This window comes from Protopterus annectens, chromosome 4.part0 (genome assembly GCF_019279795.1).
Source record: "Protopterus annectens isolate FY-2018-M chromosome 4.part0, PAN1.0, whole genome shotgun sequence".
NCBI lineage: Eukaryota > Metazoa > Chordata > Ceratodontiformes > Protopteridae > Protopterus > Protopterus annectens.
In genome coordinates this window covers 1092652960-1092671135 of record NC_056733.1, presented here as the reverse complement: position 1 = coordinate 1092671135, position 18176 = coordinate 1092652960, and the positions used below count along the sequence as shown (strand labels likewise).

The window sequence follows — 18176 nt, the reverse complement described above, 5'->3', positions numbered from 1 at the left end:
TTTAAACAATAAATGTGGCATTAGAACCTTATACTTCCATGTTTGTAAGCTTTTTCAAAGAATATTTTTTAACTAGCTTGAAATGAACTTTTATTTTTACATTAAAGAATGTTTGCATGCACAAGAATGCCTTTCAACACTTTTCATGCAAAAATAAAAAGTCTGTTGGTCACTTTAAGTATGACCTTTAAGAACATATTTACCTGACAAATTAAGTTGTTGTTTGTCTTTTCGGCTTTTCCCGGTTAGGGGTTGCCACAGCGGAACTCCGGTCCGCTAATGATTGGCAGTCAATTTTTATGGTGCCAAGTTGCCAGCCCGATGCCCAACTTTCAGCAAAGGCACGCCCATTCACGCATATCTTTCGGAGGCCACTCGGCCGTGGGGAGGACATGCAGACTCCACACAGAAGGTACTCCATCCGAGAATCGAAAAGGAGAACCTCTTGTTGTGAGGCAACAACGCTACAGCTGTACCACCACATGTGACAAAATAACTGCCCTCCAGTTTCCTAAGAAAAAGAATCAGCACCTACCACAAAGTACCTGGTTGGGCAATTTACTGCTACACATGCAGATTAGAGACCCGAGTAAAATGCAAGCAAAGCATTTCCTTCACTTGGCCATCAGTTTTTGTCTAGCTGTTGTGTGTGTACAAATATAACAGTAAATACAAGATTCACAGAAACTAACTCCAGAACCACTACAAACATAATAAAAAATAAAGCAGTCCACTACAAATTTTCCGTTATTCTTTGTGTACAAATGCACAGTTGTACAGTGATTAACACTGCTCCCTAGTGCTCCAATTCTGTGTACAGGGGGATAGAACCCCTGACTATTTCCCAGAAACACTGTCTCTGGTGCTGGGACAGCCCAGCAGGGAAAGAACAGCGTGAGTGGCTAAATACTTGCCCATCCTAAAAGGGAAGGAGTGATGGTGTTGTTGAGCTGATCACCACAGCTGCCATGGCACAGAAAATAATGGCAATGCAAATAGAAAAGGGCTTGGTTCCCAAGCCAGTGACTGTAACCTATACAAGGAGAGGGTGTAAGATGCCATACAATGATGCACATATTCACATCAGCCACAGGGATTAGAGATACAGCCTTAACCCAAACACAGTAATTGTCAGGAAACTAGTAAGGGTATAAAACTATATCCATAGCTGTCTGTTTGACAGCTCCTCTGGATGGTTCTCATGCCTGTAGTGAGGGTATGCAGTATGGTTGAATGAATGGGCTTGAAGTGCATTATGAGAGGCTTGATGGTCATCAGGCATGAAAACTAAAAAAATATGTATTAAAAAAACATACTTCTCTCACAACTCCTTTAGTTCCCAGCTAGGATATCCTTTGTACATGTTCTTCCTTTATGCACATGGGGTTTGTCATGTGCATGTGCTCTAGTTTCCTTATAAATCCCAAAGACAAGCAATTAGGTGATTTAATGATCCTCCAAACTTCCCATTAGTGTGTACCTCTGTCCTACAAAGGACTGGAATTCCATCCAGGCCTTTTTTTTTTTTTTTGCCATATTGCTGTGAGTTGCTGGAAAAGGCTGTAGATTTTGCACAATCCTGAATCAAGCGGTTACTTGAGAAAAAATGAATGCTAGCCCAGCATAAACATCTGTGTATGTGTATACTGGGGAGATGCGCTGGAAAATTATAAACTCTCAGCTTATACTTATGTTGGATGGGTTAGGGGCATATATAATTCCGTCTCCTTAAGAAGCAGCATGTTCTATGTGGACTCCAGCTAAATGGACACATATGTCATGTTCTAGAGAGATCACTGGGTAAAAAAAGATCAGCACCAGTTATATATTGCAGATATACCTTCTATGCAGCCTTTAAGATTTTGAAATAAAATACTGCTGATGGCGATTTATTGCACCTCTGAATGATTTTTCTTGGTGGCCAGAGAAACAAACAGCTGTTCTAAAAACATTAGAAACAAGTGTACAGCACACACAGGTTCTCTGTGAATGCAGCATATCTCTTCCATAGTTTCACACACACAGAAAAAACATATAGCAAAAGTACAAAACAGCAAAGAGTAGCTATGAAGCCAGCCAACTAATCAATTTAATGAATACCACCCTAAGTGCAACTAAAAAGTGTTCTTGGTTTGCCTCAAAAAGACTTGTGCATAGCGAGTCTACCTGGGTTATGAAATAAACTAAAGTCTCAGTTGGGGCCCAAGTTAACTTAATGAAAAGCAATAGTGTAAAAGTTATTATACCAAATGTACATTGTTAAAATGTCGAAATGTGAATACCTACTCCCTACATGTACAGAAAGCTGGACACGTCCCCCCAGGACCCATTTTAGTGCTTGTTTGACAGTTCCACTAACAGAGGAGTGATGTTTTTTTTTGAATGGCTGTGTATTGGCACAGTGTACATATGTATCATATGTATGTTATTAGTAGGTATTTGGAGTTTAACATTATTACAGTTCAGGATTTTGCAGTCAGTTATGACTTTCAGTGTACCACTATTTGTTAAGTTGTTATGTACTGCTCTCTGATTACTGGCAGTGTATTTTTAAAATTCAGTTACCTGAATCAATTTTCCCCATACTCTAGCAGTTTGGGGGGGGGTAACCATTTTTGTTTAACAGAACACTGTTTATTTAAGGGGGATTATGACACCTTTAGAGCAGTAATATTAATGCACATTACAGACCCACCAAGTAGAAGCTCCCACTTACGATATCTACAATCTTGGCGCTAATCTTCCACCCCCTTATTCTCATTACAAACTTATTCACATTTAAATACTAGCAAATGGGACTGACACAAAGAATCAACACTCATTTCAATGGCCAAGCAGAAGAAAGGAACAGTGGAAAGACATCGGGGGAAGCAACTAAAGAAATGCATTCCTAGTGTGAACAACCACAAAATGTAGCCCCATGAATACAGTACATGCAGCTCTACTTCTTGCTGTTGAACACTTTTGTCTTTACTCTCCTTACTACCTAACCTGCTGCCATTAGGGTTCTCACCTTTTCAAATGCCCAAAGTGGGACATGTTTTGTAAAAATCTGAGATTTTGCAGGACGAAACATACCTACAGCCAGTGAAAAAGACAGAGCTTCACTTTTTTGCCAAACAAAAGCTTATTCTTGTAACACTTGTGTTGTGTATGCTATTTCATATAACATGTAGGTGTTTCAGATACAAAATAACTGTTTTATGCAACTATTAAAGAAAAAAAAAAGAGTTACATACTTACCATAACTTGGAATCTGTGCTATCTAGTGTCATTATTCATCATGGATGGGTCTTGGATCCAACCTCAGATCCGAGCCAGCAACTAATGAACAGATCCACAGCTCAAACTCTTCCCCTTCCCATAATCCCCTGAAGACATCTAACTCTCCGATCGAGTTTGCTGAACAAATAGGAGTGCAGAAAATACTGTGTAGGAAAAACAAACTATCCAAAAATAAAACCATCCCAGCTCTACCAGATCCTCAGAAAGCAGGGGGAAGGAGGGAGGGAACGTGATGAATAATGACACTGGACAGCACAGATTCTAAGTTACGGTAAGTACATAACTCTATCTGATGCTACCCATATCAGTATTCATCATGGATGGGTCAGACTCCCCAGCTACTATGAGCCCTGGGTGGTCTCAAGGAAGGATATGCTGCAGCACAGAGGAACCAAAGGAAGCCCTGTTCCTAGACACCAGTTCAAAACTAAGGTGTGGGGATTAGACCAAGTAATAGCAGCACAAATCTCATCCAAGGAAAGTTTAGCTAAGAAGGCCAAAGACGTAGCCACAGACCTAGTAGAATGGGCCTTAAATGTTCTGGATAACTCCATATGTTTGTTATCATAAACAAAGGAAATGCAACTAGCAATCCATCTGGAAATAGTCACTTTAGAAACCAGCACGCCCTTTCTATTTTGAGAAAAAGCCATGAAAAGCTGGTCCGACTTCCAAAATTCCTCAGTCCTTTTCAGACAGAAATGGTAATTGCCTATGAATATCTAAACGATGCAACATGTATTCTCCTTTATTAGAATAATTAGGAAATAAAACCGGGAGTTGTACTTATTGACTGAGCTTAACCACTGAAGCCACTTTTGGAATGAACAAAGGCTTTGTTCTACAAGACACCCTGTTCCTTGTGGAAGACCATAAACAAAGATTTAATGCTTAGAGCCTGCAGCTCTGAGACTCTTCTGGCAGAAGTAATGGCCACTAAAAATGCCTTTTTCCAAGACAGGAACTCAATATCGCAAGAGGCAGCTGGTTCGAAGGGCTTTTGTTTCAAAGACTGTAGCGCCAAGGTCAAATCCCATGGCGGGGAGGGATCTTTAATAGGTGGTCTATGGAGAAAAATCATTTAAGAAAGCCTATGCATAGTTTAGAAGAGAAGGTAGGCTCCACATTAATATGGAAGTAAGAAATGGCCGCTAACTGAAGCTTGACAGTAGAAAAACTTGCCCCATCCTGAAAAAGAGAGGACAGATAGAGTAAGATATCAGGAATTGGGGCTGAAAAGGGATTCGAATTACGCTGTCTAGCCCAAACAGAAAACCTTTTCCATTTACTGGAATACACCTTCTTAGTAGATGGCTTTTGGGAAGCCAAAATAATGTTCCTCATGGGGAAGGAAGCCTGGACTGCGAAAGAATTACTGGAACTGGAGAAACCATGTGGTTAAATGAAGAGTCTGGACATTGGGAAGTGGAAGTCCCCACGGATGGGAGATGAGATCCAGAATGGGATCCAATATCCAATGCAGATAACTTAGATGAGATTGTAATAGAGAGAACCATGCCTGCTGAAGCCAGAAGGGGGCAATGAGGATGAGCGGGTCTTTAGGCGCCAAGCTTTCTGTAATACCTTGGGAATCAGAGGAGTAGGAGGATAAGCATACAGGAGTCATGGCAGCCAGTTGTGAATCAGACCATCCCTGGGTGACTCCCCCACTGGAGGGATCAGGGCAAAGTAATTGCTGCATTTGCAGCTGACTGTGGAGGCAAAGAGATCACAGTATGGTTGACCACAATGGTCAAATATTTGATTTTCCACTGATGGTGTCAGGGACCACTTGTGGGAACTCAACATAGACCTGCTGAGTTTGTCGGCCAACACATTGGAGCTGCCAGGAATGTGAGTTGCAAGAAGAAAGCACCTGGAAGACATTGCCTATTCCCACACTCTCATGGCCTCTCTGCACAGGGGATAAAACCGTGTTCCCCTTGGTTGTTGATGTACCAGAACACCTCCATATTGTCTGTTTGAATTATGGTTCCTAGAGGAAGGCACTCCTGAAAGGCTTGCAATGTTAGAAGGACTGCCATCACCTCTAGGACATTTACGTGCAATTTGGTCTCTAATGGAGACCATGTGCCTTGAACTGTCCTGCCCTGAAAATGCCTCCCCCCCCCACCCCAACAGGGAAGCATCCATGGTCACTGTGGCCTTGTGCTGGGGAAGAAAAAAAGGGCCTGCCTGAAATCAGATCCAGAGTCTGAAGCCACCACACAAGGTGATTCCTGCAATGGTCATGTACATGGGGTGAATCTGACCAGACCGCTGAAGTGCTAGAGTCCACTGCAGAACTTGTATGTGATACCTGACAAGAGGAACTAATTGGATGGCAGTTGCCATCGAACCTAGTGCTTGCAGAATCAGAAGAACTGATGGATGCTTTAGAAGCATCACATGAGAGACCTGATCATGAAGAAGAAGAACTTTGTCTAAGGGCAGTGCACATTTGGCAAACACCCGGGGAAGCTGTGGTGAGTCCAAAGGGCAGGGCTCTGTACTGGTAATGATTGGCCCCTAACTGAAAGTACAGGTGTCTCCTGGAGTGTCTGTCAATTTTGACATGATAGTACGCGTCCTTGGGATCCACCGAGCACATCCAATCATCCTTGTGCAACAGAGGGAGAATGGACTGAACAATGACCATCTGGAACTTGGACTTCTTGACTGACAAGTTCAGTTCACTGAGATTCAAAATGGGATGCAGGTCCTCGGTCTTTTTTGGCACCAAAAAGAAAAGCGAGTAAGTTCCGGACCCTCATTCTGTGGGGACCTCTTCTATAGGTCTTTTTAGAAGAAGGTCTTGAACCTCTAGATGGGCCAACTCTTTTTGGTGGGGTGGAACGTCCAGAAGGGATTTACAAATCAGAGGAGGCAAAAAAAAAGGAATAAAGTAACCCTTGGAAATAATCTTCAACCCCCACTGATCTGAGGTGAGACTTGTCCAGGCTAGTGGGTGCAGGAAGAAATGTCCCCTGACTGCCTCCAAGGCAGGACAGTCGGGCAGGATTTCAGGAGTGATGAAAAGGCTTCTCCGAGAAGGGGTCCCAGCAGCCCTGATTTCGCTGCCCCCCTCTGCCTCTAGGGTGGCATCTACCCCAGCTTGTGGAAGAGGATTCTTGGGGAGCATCCTGGAAAGGGGACTGAGTCCTGCAGAACCAACATTAATCTTACTACCTCTCAGAGTCTTAGAAAAAAATCACTGAGGAGTAGAAAACTTTGATTCCCACCATGGATGAAGTCTTACCCTCCTGCTCGCTGTGGGTCAATGTTTCCTTGACAGATGGTCCGAACAAAGTCGAACCATCAAAGTTAGTAAAAGACGCCTTGAAGGATTTCACAAACCCACAAAGGTGAAGCCAGGCATGCTGTCTAATGGCAATACCTGTGCCAGCTGCTTGACAGATGGCCTCCGCCACACTAGAGATCAACCTTTTCGAAGTATTAGCTAGGGAAGTCAGAGTGGGCAACTTAGGAGAGACCAGATTAAGACTCTCTGGAGGTATCAACTCTGTAAGGGAAGTGGTGAGTTCCGACAACAAATCCCTCTGAAGCCGGGTAAAATGTACAATGTAGTTGGTTGCTCTCAGTCCAAAGGTAGCTGAGGCAAACACTCACTTTCCAAATCAGTCAATCACCAGAGACTCTCTATTCGGGAAATGAACAGTGGAACTCTGTTCCACTAGCTTCTTCTTGGTAGCGGCGGCCACCATGATGGTATCAATGGGGACATCCTTACTCCAAAAAGCCTTATCTTTGGGGGGACTGAAGAATGTGTCCACCTTGTTGGGTACTGGTTCCACTGTGGCCAGCTCCTTCCAAGCCCTGCTGGTGATGAGATCCACAAACACGTCATCGGGGGGATGGGGGGGGACACCCAGGTAGAAGATGGACCCGTCCCAAAGGCCTTCAGAAACATAGATTCTTTCGAAGATGGGGTGGGGGAAGACCAACTGCTTCTTTGCTTGAGAAGTTTGAGGATGCCCCCCCCAAAGGACACTTCCTCAAATGGCAGCCTGGGGGACCCATCTTCCTCCTTGAAATCCATGTCCTTGCTGAGAGACTCTTTAAGAGAGTCCAGGTACCTCCTCTTACACATTCTCTTCCAAGGGGTTCCTCCAGGGTAGGCTCTGAGGAGGACTCAGAAAGGACATCTGAAGGCGCTCAGGGGAGGGCTGACCCTGGAAGGATGATGACACCTTGCCACCCAAAGTTGAGAAGTGCTGGGTAGGACCTAGAGACAAAGGAGAGGTGACTGCCAAGCTGGAAAAGGTCCTCTCTACCACCCAGAAGGCCAACAGACTAGATGAGGCTCCCCTCTCCTCTCCTGCAGCCACCTAGGAAGGGAAAATGGACCCCAATGCATTACCAAAGCCCTCAGACAATATCAGCCCCGAGCTGTCCAGTGCTGAAGCTCCCAGAAGAAGGGAACAGTCTGTAAGCTCAGGAGCAGAAACCACCCCCACAGAACCCAGACCGGCCTTATGGGGACAAGGCATAGATTGTTCAGAGGGCCGCAGAACACAGCCAGACAGTGACCCTGATAGAGTTGAGAAGGGAGGTATACCCAACACCGACGGCTTCTCACTTAGAATGCTTTGGACCTGATGCTCCGAAACCAGATGGATCGCAAGATGAGAGTGGAGTCCTGTGGGTGGGGAAGGCACCTTGGCCATCTGGGCCGGGGACAACAAGCCCAACCCAATTTGGGCCTTGAGGAAGCTCATCTTATCCATATCTGAAGGTAACATGGTTCTGGAGGATCTGGAGGATGCAGATGAATAGTCCAACCTTCTTGGGGATCCTGCCTTGGCTCTGATAGATCTGTGGTCCCATGAAGGGGACTGGCTCTGATGTTTCTGATCCGATTTTCTGGAGGACTTGGAGGGGGAGATGTCTATGACTACTGGATCCAACAATGCACTCGGATCAGATAGTCTGGCAGGATCTGATGACCTGGATGGTGTGCCTGATGGATCTGATAAAGACATCACATGGTGTGCCTGATGGATCTGATAAAGACTCCACCCCCTGCCCTGAAAACCATAGTGATAAACTTCTCTAAAGCAAATTTCACACTCCTCAAAAATGAGGTGGAATCCTACAAAGCCCCCGGGCCTGTGGAAAATATGGCCCAGACCGCAGAATCCTTTATAAACGCATTCTATGAACACCTTCAGGAATGCATGGATCATGCAATCCCAAATAAAACCAAGACCCAATCCTCCAAAGGCAGACGTCCTGTCTGGTGGACCCCAGCGATAAACAAACTATACAACAGAAGGAGGAAGCTACTACATGATAGAGCAAAATACCAAAAAGGGAAGGCATCTCTGATCAGTATTAGCAAAAAACTACGGGCACTCATAAAATCGTCTAACGCCAGCTTCGAGAGAAAAATTGCACAGGACACTAAGGATAATCACAAGGCTTTCTTTAGTTATGTTAGGAACCTGGGTGGGAATTCCCAGATATGCTCAGAATTAGTCCAAAATGACAAAAAATACACCGAACCCACAGACATTGCCAACATCCTAGCTGACAGGTTCAGCGCAAACTCCCCCACCACCACCAAAAGGGCAAATATCTATCCCAGCAGAGTGCTGCCCCCCTGACATCTCAGATGCTCAGGTAAGAGCTGCCCTCTCCAAAGCAAAAAACACAGCATCAATAGGACCAGACGGTGTCCCGGGCTGCGTCCTACATGAACTCCAAGAAGAGCTAAACCCAAACATAAAACTACTGTTCAATCTCAGCCTTACTACAGGATATGTACCCAAAGAGTGGCGTACAGAAACAGTGGCCCCTCTCCACAAAGGTGGTGCCTCAACGGATCCTGGAAACTATCGCCCCATAAGCCTGACTAGCTTGGTCTGCAAAGCTATGGAAAGGATCATCATCATGGACCTCATAAATAAAGATATTGGGGACCTACAGACACTGGATCCTACCCAGTTCGGCTTTGTTAAGGGCAGATCCTGCCTCTTAAACCTGGTTGATTTCTTTGTAGCAGTCACCAAGGACATTGACGAGGGGAAGGTAGTCCACGCAGCCTACCCGGACCTCGCAAAAGCCTTCAATACAATACCCCACTCGGACATTATAGATAAGCTCACCAGCTTAAATATAAACCCCTATGTCACTAGATGGGTTGCAAACTGGCTCAAGGACAGAACCCACATGGTTAGAATTGCTGGAGCCATGTCAGACTCCAAACCAGTTACAAGTGGCGTCCCACAAGGCTCAGTCCTGGGACCTCTCTTGTTCGGTATATATTTCTCGGAGGTACAGGCCAATACGGAAGGACTGTGGCTGACCAAGTTCGCAGATGACTGAAAACTGGGCGCCATAATCGACTCTCCAGCCGACACAAGCATCCTCCAAAAGGGTCTCATAGAAACAGACAACTGGTGCCAGAGCCATGGCCTCAAGCTAAACGCCAAAAAGTGTATAGTCATCCCCTTTGGCAAAAACAAAGTGCCCACAAATTACAACATAGGTGGTAATCCATTAAGTACAGAAGGTTCATAGCTTCATACTAGGCTATCTGCCTTGGGGCATTTATAAGCCTAGCCCGATTGTGTTTGGCTTACGCCACCCCTTGATTTGAGTATACTGTGCCCTTTTTAAAGTTTAGTTTACTGTGCCTCTGTCTAATAGTGACACGGAAGTAATCCCTGGGACAAACCTATGATCCCCCATCCACTCATCAAGATTCTTCTTGAAGAGAGTCAGTGAGGTGCTCTGCCTAACATGAATTGGAATTCTATTCCAGAGCGAAGGGAGCCTCTGGGTTATGAATCTGTCCCTCCAGCATGTTCTATTTATTTCTGTGCTGAGGTTCAAGTCCCTCGAGCGCGAGGCTCTAAGGGATTTAGATTTACTGAGGTGGAGCATGTCCATTAATTCTGGGTTTATATGTCAGGCATAGATCGCCTCAAAGTAGGCGGTATGCAACTGAGTAGAGCTGGAGTTTTTTTAACCAAGCAGCAAATGGCATCTGTTTGAGTCCCTTGATCCTCCTGGTGAGGTACTTTTGGGGTCTTTCTAATTGCTGCAGGTGTCGGGTAAGGTACATCCCAAAGGGAGCATTGTATTCTATGATGGGCCTGATGAGGGATGAATAAAGGGGCACAATTACCTCTCTTGATCTGGATGTGAATCCTTTCATGATAAGGTGGGCTATGTAGAAGGTCTTTCTAACCACTTTGGCAATGTGGTTGTCAAAGGAGAGATTGCTATCAACTTGGGTCCCCAGATCCCTAATTACTTTCTCTGTACTTAAAGGGTTACCACCTATGTGGTAATTTGTGGGCACATTGTTTTTGCCAAAGGGTATGACTATACACTTTTTGGCATTTAGCTTTAGACCATGGCTCTGGCACCAGTTATCCATCTCTGAAGAAGAAGTAATTAGGGACCTGGGGACCCAAGTTGATAGCAATCTCTCATTTGACAACCACGTGGCCAAAGTGGTTAGAAAAACATTTTATTTAGCCCACCTAATCATGAAGGGATTCACATCTAGATCAGATGAGGTCATCGTGCCTCTTTACTCATCCCTCATCAGGCCCATAATTGAGTACAATGCCCCTTTTGGGATGTACCTTACCAGACACCTGCAGCAACTGGAAAGACCCCAAAAGTACCTCACCAAGAGGATCAAAGGGCTCAAACAGATGCATATGCTGCCCGGTTAAAGAAACTCCAGCTCTACTCAGTGGCATACCGCCTGCTTAGAGGCAATCTGTGCCTGACGTATAAAGCCATGTCCAACCCGGAATTAATGGACATGCTGCACCTCAGAAAATCCCAATCCCATCGAGCTACGCGCTCGAGAGACTTGAACCTCAGCACTGAAATAAATAGGACATGCTGGAGGGACAGATTCATAACCCAGATGCTCCCTTCACTCTGGAATAAAATCCCAGCCCAGGTTAGGCAAAGTCCCTCATTGACTCTCTTCAAGAGGAATCTTGATGAGTGGATGGGAGATCGAGGGTTTACCCTGGTATCACTTCTGTGTCACTGTTAGACAGAGGCACAGTATACTAATCTCGAAAAAGGGCATAGCAAAATTAATTTAAAATGGGTGGCGAAAGCCAAACACACTCTGGCTAGGCTTATAAATGCCCTAGGGCAGATAGCCTAGTATGAACCTATGAATCAGATCCAGAGAGGCTTGCCCCAAAATGGATCCGAGTGTCCCTGAGGCACCAATACCTTTGATCTGTGGGGCTGATCTCAGGCTCTCGGAGTGGAAGAGCCCGGATCTGAAGCAAAAGAGGCTGGACTCAGATCTGGGGATCTGCAATCTGAGCGCCTTGGCTTTTTTGAGATGGAAGGAGACGCTTTGAAGGGAGGAGGGGGTCTCTTTTTGGAATCCTGAGAGGGCTTGGTGGCGGATTCCACTGGTAGGGACCACCTTGAGCTAAGCCCTTCAGAAGCAATTTGGTGCGGCACTCCATAAGAGCCCTGGGGTTGAATGCAGCACAAATTTTGCATTCAACTTCCAGGTGGGCCCTCCTAAACAGTAAAGATACTCCTTGTGTGAGTCAGAATAAGGCATTTTCCAACCACATAAGGAGCATCACTTGAAACTAGAAGGTTTCTCAGCCATAGCCATATTCACTTACTCAGACAACAAAAGAGAAAAGAAGAAGAGAGTTTTTTTTTTTGTTTTGTTAAACAGAGAAGGGGTACTGCGACAAAAGTAAAGGGAGAGCTACCTGTAAGCTATGGAAGGGGAGGTAAACTAGTACACAGGCCCTAAAATACCAAAGAGAGACAGAAGATATAGAAAAAACAAGAACAACAATTACTTACCTAACAAATAAGTCACTCAGGCTCAGATGTGTCGAACATGTTTAACATCAAGGGAAGGGGAGGGGCTTCAGCTCTGAATCTGTCCATTAGTTAACGGCTGTGATCTGAGGTCAGATCCAAGACCTATCCATAATGAAAAATGACATGGATAGCATTGGATCTTATGATATATATTTTATGTCCTAAAATCTCAGGACATTTGCCATTTTTTAGTTTTTTTTTCGGGACACAATTGCCCAAAGAGGGACAGGTGATAACCCTAGCTGTCATGGCTTTAGCCAATATAAACCATCCATGTACATTTTACATCTTTAGCACTTTATATTGTTTTTCATTCATGACAGCTAACAAAAATTACAATGGCAATTTATTTTTGCCATGAATCAGAAACTATACATCCCACCATCAAAACACAATATGTGAGGTTGTGCACTTAAATGTTACACAGTTCCACAGCTTGGTAACTTTATTTAACACATTAATTCAGTTTCTATCAGCTTAATCTAGTTAAGGGTCACAAGGAAGCCAGAGCCTATGTTGGCTTTTTGTGGGTGCAAGGCAGAGATACTAAACTGCAATGGAAAACAGCCTTTTGCAGGGGGCACAGAAATGACAAGCACAACTATAAACAATTTGGAGGATCACCAGTTTATTTACAGCATGTCTTTGGGATACAGGAGGAAATCATAACACCTAGCAAAAGCACACATCAACATATGGATGAAAATACAGACTCTGCAAAGAATGCGCCCCAGCTGAGAATTGAAATCGAGAACAAAGTACTACGAGGTAACAGTGCCAGTCACTGTGCCATCTAGCTTTCTTAAAACAGAATTTCATTTTCCTTTCTTAAGTTAGATGGTTATTGTTACTCATAGTTTTAAGAAAATGTTATATGATATGCTCAGCACGCACTGACTTCAGCCCTGAATCATGCTTGCATTTAATTTCCTTTCAATCCATCTTAAAAGTGATGCTATCTCTTTTAATAAAGCAGCACACTATCTGACTGCAAAATGTAGGCAGCAACATATAAAGATAAGTGGAAGCTTTTTATTAAACTTTGTTTCATCAAATAATTAGATTTGTTTTTCTGCAGCAAGTATGTGACAAAAGGCTCATTCGTGTGGTTCATAACTCGTACTAATTTTCTGCAGTAGCTAAAATTCCAAAAGACCTTTTGGAAGCTGCTACCAAAAATACCTGTATGTAACCTGCTAGTGCCTGAACTCCTATGATTCATTCATGATCTAAGAAATGAACTGCGTAAATCTGAAGAACCTGCTGTGATAAATAATACTTTAAACAGATGATGCAGAAAATGAACCCATTTGCAATTGACAATTACAAGTTGCTAATTTTAACACGTCAGAACAATACAGCTCTTTGATAACTGTTTCACAGTGCATTTATCTAATTGTGTAATTGGCATGTAACTAGGGTGACCTTCCAGCAGTAAGCACTGACAAACCGTAAGCAAACAGAATATTCTTGTTTAACGAAGCATGGTGCAGCAGGGAATTCACTGGTAATGCATCCGAATATAAATCTGCTCTTTCTTTTACGCTGCAGCATATCAGTATTTGCAAATTTGGGGTGTGAAATCTTTCAAACACAGTAAAATGCAATTGTTTACACCTGTTTTATGACTATAAAAAAAGCATAAGCATTCTATTCCCACACAGTTACTGACAAGAAAACCTTGTAAGCATGGCCGGCCTTAGGCATAGGCGAACTAGGCGACCGCCTAGGGCGCCTTACAACTGGCCTTGTAAAGGGCGGAATTTTATGAATTTATTTATTTATTTTAACAATGTACTTTTGGCATTTTGCGATCTTCTCGGCGCCCTTCACTTAGAGACAGGGCGCCGAGAAGATCGCAAAATAACAAAACCATAGGGCGAAGGGAAGGGGGAAGCGCCCTCCCACTTTGCATCAGGTTGCCTTCAACAAGTTAAAAAAAAAAAATTGCCGCCCATCACGCTTATGCGTCAGTGAAGAGAGGGGTTAAGGTCATCATGCGTGCACGTGTGGCTGTTCCGATTCAAAACAAGGTAAGTGGAAGTATGAGTTTATGTGTAAGTTAAGCCGTTTGTTTCTGTATGCGAGAGAAAGGGTGTGCGGGTATGTATTTGTATGTAAACTAAATTAGTCATTCTGTTTGTGTGTGTGTGTATGAGTGCATCTGTGTGTTCTTGCTTGCTGTAACTTGTTTTGAGCCATCGCAGTTATGAAGAACTGTGCCCACTGTCAGAGTATCTGGTTAGTGTATTTTTCACACAAGCTTATTTTGCTCCCTGCTGTGTACAATGTTGGTTTGCTTTTTAAGTACACCCCTAGCTAGCGATTCGCGATGGCGATTGGATGTGCTGTAGTACGGATTGTGTGCCGTTGAGGAAGGGTGGGAGAGCGGTAGAGTTAACTTGAGAATTTGGGAAGGAGGGAAAGTATTTTGGAAGGTAGTGGGGGTTATAAACAGGGACACTATGTTAAAAACTTTTATTTGCAATCGGTACTCATTTTAAATTACAATTATTATTTTAGTATACGTCGTTAGTATCTGTTGTTCCCTAGCCTTATTTAAGTATATTTACTATTTTTTTTCTCTGTTTTGGTGAAGTAAGCAGTACCGTTATTGAAACTAATATATTTCATGATGTCCCGTAGTGCTAGACGTTTAAACTCCCGGCAGGTTGCCCAGTCTTATTCAGAGACCTGGAAAACTGGTCATGGTTTTAGGACGTCTGACAACGATTTGATGGAAGTAGATGAGCTCGGGGAACCGAGATATCAGCCTAGTGAAGATGGGAGCATTGCTACACGCAGCTCTGTAACGTACCTAACAGGTGTGTCGCTGCCTCAAAAGTCTTATGCTAAGAAAAATAAATGGCCAGCTAGAATGTGTTCACTTCTCTGTTGCATTGTAGTAGTAACAGTGATTGCGATTCTTTTGGCCATCTGTTATCTCATTCTTAAAGATTTGCATTCTGAAAAGGAGAAAAACGAAGAAGGCATAGAAGTAGGCGTTCTCGGGTTTTGGACTTTGCTGGTTCTGGCTGCTGTTGCTGGTATGTCCTGCTGCATGTTTTCGTGGGCGGTGACCTATTTTGATTCATTTGAACCAGGAATGTTTCCTCCTACTCCCCTGTCTCCAGCAAGATTCAGGAAAATATCAGGACATTCTTTCCATATTGGATACACTATGGCGATATTGAATGGCATCATGGCAGCCCTTACTGTCATGTGGAGTCTTAGCTAAGTTAAAGTTGCTATGCCAACACTGAATTGGGAGGTGAACCTTCAGCACAGCATAAATGGAAAATTATCAAGACTTTTGAGGGCTTTCTGTTGCTTCTGCTGCTGCCTTTATTCAAACAACACCTGTGTGCCTTTGACATTTGCAGTTTTTTATATTTCAGAATTGAATAGGGTATGTGGATTATATAGTCTGAAGATTTTAAGTAATTACTAGCAGATTGACTACTTTTTAAGGAGGGGGTTGTTGTACAATAGGACCAAAAAAAAGGAACAGAGATGTACTTTTGATGCACTGAAAATATATGCTTGCTATTTTATGAATAGCATTTTAAAATGTAATGTAATCATTTGCACAAAATTTTGAGGCTAAGCATTTTGACTTTGGGCTAAGAAATGTATATTTTTTTATAAATGTGCTTTTACATACAAAAAAGAAAAAAGGCTTATAAATGCCTTAGGGCAGATAGCCTAGTATAAACCTATGAACCTATTTAGTTGTCTGTGTAACTTCATTGCTTGTGTGTTTCCTGAGAAAGCTAACTTTTGAATTGCCTCTACCAGAATACTGTTCTCTGTGAAAATTGATTTTTGTGTTGTTTATATGCCATTGTTTGTTTTCTGTCTGATTTGCAGTATGTTATTTTATTTAAAATTCTTTTTCCTTGAGTATTAAAAGTTTTGGGCAGGGGAAGCAATTAAAGCTTGTCTCACTGATAAGTTATAGGAACTAGAGAAGGCTGATTTGTGTATGAAAACTGGGAAGACATTGACCCGTAGTAATAATTTAAGATTAAAAAGCATTCTAAGGCAGCGTTTCCTCAAACGCTGGGCCATGTCATCAATTTTACCAGGCCGCGAGAGGTTGAGAACCACTGCCTTAGAAAATAGAAAGAACACTTCCAGCTCATTCAGTTTACGTTCTGCTGACTCCATGTTACTTTTGCACTTCCTGTTCTATGCCAAAAACACAATCCAGTCGCGAGAACAGACACTAGGATTTTCTCAAGCCCAACAATAAATTATCCAGCTGCTCCACCTTCCACAACCAGAGGTAGTTTTTCAATCACATGAAGGACCTGTGCACCTTTTAATCCACTCATAATTGTCAGTTATGAAAGGGGGTGGGTGTTGCCGAGACACATCCAGTAAAGTAGCTGTGAACTGCAGAGAGGGGGAGATAGACACTAGAGATAACTGAATACCAGATAATCAAATGTTAATGTAGCTGTTTCATTATCCACCTACTGTGCAGTGCCTGCCCAACTGGAGCAAGCAAAGTTGTTTTGTGGCATTTGCTGTTTTACTGTTTGTCTGTGGGGAAATTAGGTTATAATTTTAGAAAAATAATTATCCAGAAATGTGCAAATCTGGATCATATGAAATTGCATTACATAATTATAAACATGTACAGTAACTTGTTGATTAGTGTTGTGTAGAATCTGATAGCTGAAGAGAAGTTGTCAGGCACCAGTAGTGGAGAGTGGTCCCCAGGTGTTGAGAACTTTACATAAAAGAGAAACAGTTTTGTTTCCTTTGGCATGTTTTATGGTTGTTAACAAAAGGTTATTGTTGCTTTATTAATATGATGACTGTGGAAGCCTGTCAGGAGGATTTGTGGTTGTATTATTCATCTGCACCAGCCAACCTAGTTGAAACTCCTGAAGGTAAAAGAGTGCAGCCACTTAAAAGTATGAATGGGGAGACAAAGAATATGAACTATGCCCAGGCATCTAGGCACAAAGCATATCCTTTATTCCATCAACCATGAATAGGAATCAGCCTGTAGCACAGCTGGATGAGATTTCATGAGAGAAGAGATGGAATCAATCACAGATTATAACAGACATGGGCTCACAGCTCTAGGGGGGCAATGGCCAGTGTAGGAGTAAAGCATTACAATTGCTTAAAACAGGGATACTACAGGCCATTTATCTATTCACTTGCTAATTTATGTAAATAAGTGCCATGTTTCTTTCAATAGATAGATAGTTAAATTGTCTGCAACATCCCATGATGAAAGCAGCCAGAACTGCAGCACCCTGTGGTAAGTCAAGGCAATTAGTCAGTTCATGGGGTTTATGCTCCTTGACAAAGCAGAACATCCAGGGTTGCTGTACAGGAATGGTTGGTAACAATCAAAACAGTAGCAGTAGCTGTTTTTGTTACAGTAGCCTGAGGTAATGTATTTTACCTACAATGCTTTGAGGCAACCAGGGTTGGGTGTGTGTGTGTGTGTGTGCGTGTGTGTGTGTGTGTGTGTGTGTGTGCGTGCGTGTGTATGTGTGTGTGGGCAGTAATATTGGTGGACTGTAATGACAGAAGTCTTGAGTGGCCTTTTATTTTTGACATATTTTGAAATGGGTAGTTATTGGTTCATACATTTTGTTTCATTGCTTATTAAACAAATGTTTAAAACTACAAATTTAAAACATATTCTAACAAGCGGTACTGTATTATACAAGGAATATAATTTAGTACAATCAGGAAAGTGAATCCAAGAATAAGTAGGTGTATGCATGGCCCTAAAATGTGTGCAAGGAGTCTGTTTTGAAAACAGCCCAAAGGTAAACTTGGTTCTCCACTAGCCAGATGCATTACTATGAATGTGGATTTTCATGCCATTTCAATGAATGTGAGTTTCAAGGGCAGAGAAGTTTACTGCTCATGCTATAAGTCTCTCTTCATTGTAAGACTCTATTGTTTATTTAGCAAATGGCTGTCTGTTTGTGCTATTTTATTTCAATATCTGTAATCACTGTAGAAGCGAATAAGAGAACAGTATGCATGGTAACTGG

General features: G+C 42.9%; 2 protein-coding genes across 2 annotated transcripts in view; one reads left to right on the top strand and one right to left on the bottom strand.

The window, feature by feature from the left end:
• The window catches only part of LOC122799765 (protocadherin alpha-4-like), a 376243-nt gene that overhangs the window by 59826 nt on the left and 298241 nt on the right, over positions 1-18176 (bottom strand). The gene's annotated exons all lie outside the window — the stretch shown is intronic.
• Positions 14498-15568, top strand: LOC122799764 (ADP-ribosylation factor-like protein 6-interacting protein 6). Its single transcript, XM_044069042.1, has one exon. It carries the CDS (start codon positions 14777-14779, stop codon positions 15380-15382), a length of 606 nt encoding a protein of 201 aa, XP_043924977.1. The 5' UTR covers positions 14498-14776; the 3' UTR covers positions 15383-15568.